We start from the raw sequence: 3883 nt of genomic DNA on the forward strand, positions 1-3883 counted from the left end.
GCAAAGACCCCGGCGAGGAGCAGGAGGACGAGGAGGAGACAGAGGAGGCCGAGGAAAAGCAGGGGGCAGCCGGGGGGGGGGCTGCTATGGGGCTGGGGGGGTCCTATGGGGCAACAATAGGGGGGGGGGGGCAGTGAATAGCCACGCCCCCACCCCATAAGCCCCGCCCACAAACCCCATAAGCTCCGCCCCCAACGTTAAGCCACGCCCCCAAACCGCACAAACCACGCCCACAAACCCATAAGCCCCGCCCACAAACCCCATAAAGTCCCGCCCACAAACCCCACAGGCCACGCCCACAAAGCACACAAGCCCCGCCCACAAAGCCCACAAGCCACGCCCACAAAACCCACAAATCCCGCACCCGATGTTAAGCCACGCCCACAAAGACCATAAGCCACGCCCCAAATGCCCATAAGCCCCGCCCACAAAGACATAAACCACGCCCACAAACACAAGCCACGCTCATAAACCCATAAGCCACGCCCACAAACACATAAGCCCCGCCCACAACCCCCGCAAGCCACACCCCCAATGTTAAGCCCCGCCCACAAACCAATAAGCCCCGCCCACAATCCCCATAAGCTACCCCCCAATGTTAAGCCCCGCCCACATGCACATAAGCCCCTCCCACAAACCCCACAACCCCCCGGGCCCAATGCTAAGCCCCGCCCACAAACAGTATAAGCTCCGCCTACAAACATAAGCCCCGCCTACAACCCCATAAGCCACGCCCCCAATGCCTTAAGCCACGCCCACAAACGGCATAAGCCCCGCCCACAATGTTAGGCCACACCCACAAACTTCATAAGCCCCGCCCACAAACTCCATAGGCCCCGCCCACAAACCCTGCAAGCCACGCCCACAATGTTAAGGCCCCCCCACAAAGAACATTAGCCACGTCCATAAACCCATAAGCCCCGCCCACAAACTCCATAAGCCCCGCCCACAAACCCCACAGGCCACGCCCCAATATTAAGCCCCGCCCACAAACGCACAAGCCACACCCACAAACCCAACAGGCCAAGGCCCAAATGTCAAGCCACGCCCACAAACAACATAAGCCACGCCCCCAAAGCCAATAAGCCCCGCCCACAAACCCCATAAGCCACGCCCACAAACCAATAAGCCACGCCCCCAACATTAAGCCACGCCCATAAACATATAAGCCCCTCCTACAATGTTAAGCCCCACCCACAAACCCCATAAGCCCCACCCACAAACCCCATAAGCCCCGCCCACTTTGATGAGGCCACGCCCCCTTCTCGTTAGCCCCGCCCACTAAACATGGCGACCCAAATGGCCACGCCCACAAAGGCACTGACCCCGCCCCCAATTAACCTCATTGGCTCAGCCCTACCCTTAGCCCCGCCCACATGCAGCTGACCACGCCCCCATTGCCGTAGCCACGCCCATAAGCGTGGCCACGCCCCCACAGGACCCTCATTAGCATAACCACGCCCCCATAGCCATATAAGGCCCACTTCACTTTGGCCCCGACCCCTTAATTTGCATTGGCCCCGCCCCCTACCTGTAGCCCCGCCCCTCCTGTGGGCGGCCATGACGTCATCCGTGATGTCATCGATGGGGCACAACGGCTGCTCCTCTGTGGGGCTGATGACGTCACTGATGACGTCATCCTTCCACGTGACCTCATCAGTGACGTCATCACCCTCAGGTGTGACGTCACAGGTCGAAATCGGGGCTGTGATGTCATCTCTATAGGTGACGTCATCGATGATGTCATCGTCTTTGATGATGTCGTCCTTGATGATGTCATCAACATTGATGACGTCATCGACATCAATGACGTCATCAGTGAGGTCGTCCCCATTGATGACGTCGCCGACGGGGTCGGCCATGATGGTTTCCCCTGTGATGACGTCATCAGTGATGTCATCCCAATGCGATGTGTCGCCCGTGACGTCATAGTTATGTGTGATGTCATCAATGACGTCACCTGTGTGGATGACGTCATCGCCGTAGGCATCCACGTGTAATGGAGGGACGGCTTCACCCGTGATGACGTCATCGATGACGTCACCAACTGGGATGACGTCATGGCTGCGGCCGTCCCCATATAAAGAAGCGATTGGTTCGTCTGTGATGACGTCATCAGTGACGTCACCTCTGGGGGTGACGTCATCAGCCTGGTCACCAATGGGGAGGGAGCGGATGATGTCATCAGCACTTATGACGTCATCACCACTTTTGACGTCATCAGCGATGTCACTCCAGTCACCCCCAGGATGACAGGAAGTGACATCACCCGCAGCGATGACATCATCAACAATGACGTCACCAGCTGCCATCTTTAAAGTGACGTCATCAACTTCAGTGAGGTCAGCAGTGACGTCACCAGCCGCCATCTTTGAAGTGACGTCACCCTCGGGGATGACATCATCGTGAAGCACGGCTGTGATGTCATCGCTCTCCTCAACGCCACGTGATTGGTTGGCTGTGATGACGTCATCACCTATGACGTCATCGTCACCGGGCTCATCCTCCAATGGGGGGGCTGTCACTGTGATGGTGATGCCACCAGCGTCACCATCCAATATGGCCGCCATGATGGGGACGTCCTGGTCCAATATGGCCGCCGTGTTGGGGACATCTTTATCTTCATTGGCCGCCATGTTGGGGACATTCTGGTCCAATATGGCCGCCGTGTTGGGGACATCTTGGTCCAATATGGCCGCCATGATGGGGACGTCTTGGTCCAATATGGCCGCCGTGTTGGGGACATCCTTGTCTTCATTGGCCGCCATGATGGGGACATCTTTGTCCTCAATGTCCGCCATATTGGGGACATCTTGGTCCAATATGGCCGCCATGATGGGGACATCCTGGTCTAATATGGCCGCTCTGTTGGACACTTCCTGGTCCAATATGGCCGCCGTGTTGGGGACATCTTTATCTTCATTGGCCGCCATGTTGGGGACATCCCTTGGTACCAATATGGGCCGCCATGATGGCGAATCTTTGGTCCCAATATGGCCAGCGTGTTGGACACTTCCCTGGTTCCAAATATGGCTGCCATGATGGGGGACATTTTGGTCCAATATGGCCCAGCCCGTGTTTGGACCTTCCTGGTCCAATATGGCCGCCGTGTTTGGGGATCATGGTTCAATAATGGCGCCATGAATGGGGAACCATTCATGGTCCAATAATGGGCTGCGTGTTGGAAACCACTTGGGTTCCTGGTCCAATATGGCGCCATTATGGAGACATCAATGGTTCAATATGGCCACCCGGTGTGTGGGGGACTTCTTTGTCTCCATGCGCATGATGGGGAAGTCCTTGTCCTCCTTGGCGCATGTTGGGGACTCTTTGGTTCCAGAATATGGCTTGCCATGTTGTGGCACATCTTTGTCCTCAAATCTGCCATATTAGGGGGACATCTTGGTCCAATATGGCCGCCATTATAGGGACATCACTGGTCTAATAATGGCGCTCTGTTGGACACTTCCTCGGTCCACATAATGGCCGCCGGTGTTGGGGACATCTTTATCTTCATTGGCGCATGTTGGGTCTGACATCCTGGTCCAATTGCTTCCATGATGGGGAATATTGGTCCAATATGGCCGCCATGATGGGGACATCTTGGTCCAATATGGCCGCCGTGTTGGACACTTCCTGGTCCAATATGGCCGCTGTGTTGGGGACATCATGGTCCAATATGGCCGCCATTATAGGGACATCATGGTCCAATATGGCCGCCATGATGGAGACATCTTGGTCCGCCATGTTGGATGGGATCTCCTTGTCCCCAATGTCCCTTAAGGTCTTGATGTCCCCATTATCCCCATTACCCCCATTGTCCCCATTGTCCCCATTGCCCCCAATGTCCCCATTGCCCCCATTGTCCCCATTACCCCCATTG

The 3883-nt window shown here is 56.2% G+C and overlaps 1 protein-coding gene across 1 annotated transcript; it reads right to left on the reverse strand.

Annotated features, from left to right (window-relative positions):
• Window positions 1-8: 8 nt before the first annotated feature.
• Window positions 9-2962, reverse strand: LOC107307390 (coiled-coil domain-containing protein 1-like; the record flags this gene model as incomplete). The annotated part of the gene is made up of 2 exons (XM_015850898.1): window positions 1532-2962; window positions 9-103 (listed from the first exon to the last, which is right to left on the reverse strand). Coding segments are annotated over exons 1-2 (1497 nt in total), but the record flags the coding sequence as incomplete, so codon positions are not given.
• Window positions 2963-3883: the final 921 nt, after the last annotated feature.

Source organism: Coturnix japonica, unplaced genomic scaffold, assembly GCF_001577835.2.
Source record: "Coturnix japonica isolate 7356 unplaced genomic scaffold, Coturnix japonica 2.1 chrUnrandom577, whole genome shotgun sequence".
NCBI classification, from domain to species: Eukaryota; Metazoa; Chordata; class Aves; order Galliformes; family Phasianidae; genus Coturnix; species Coturnix japonica.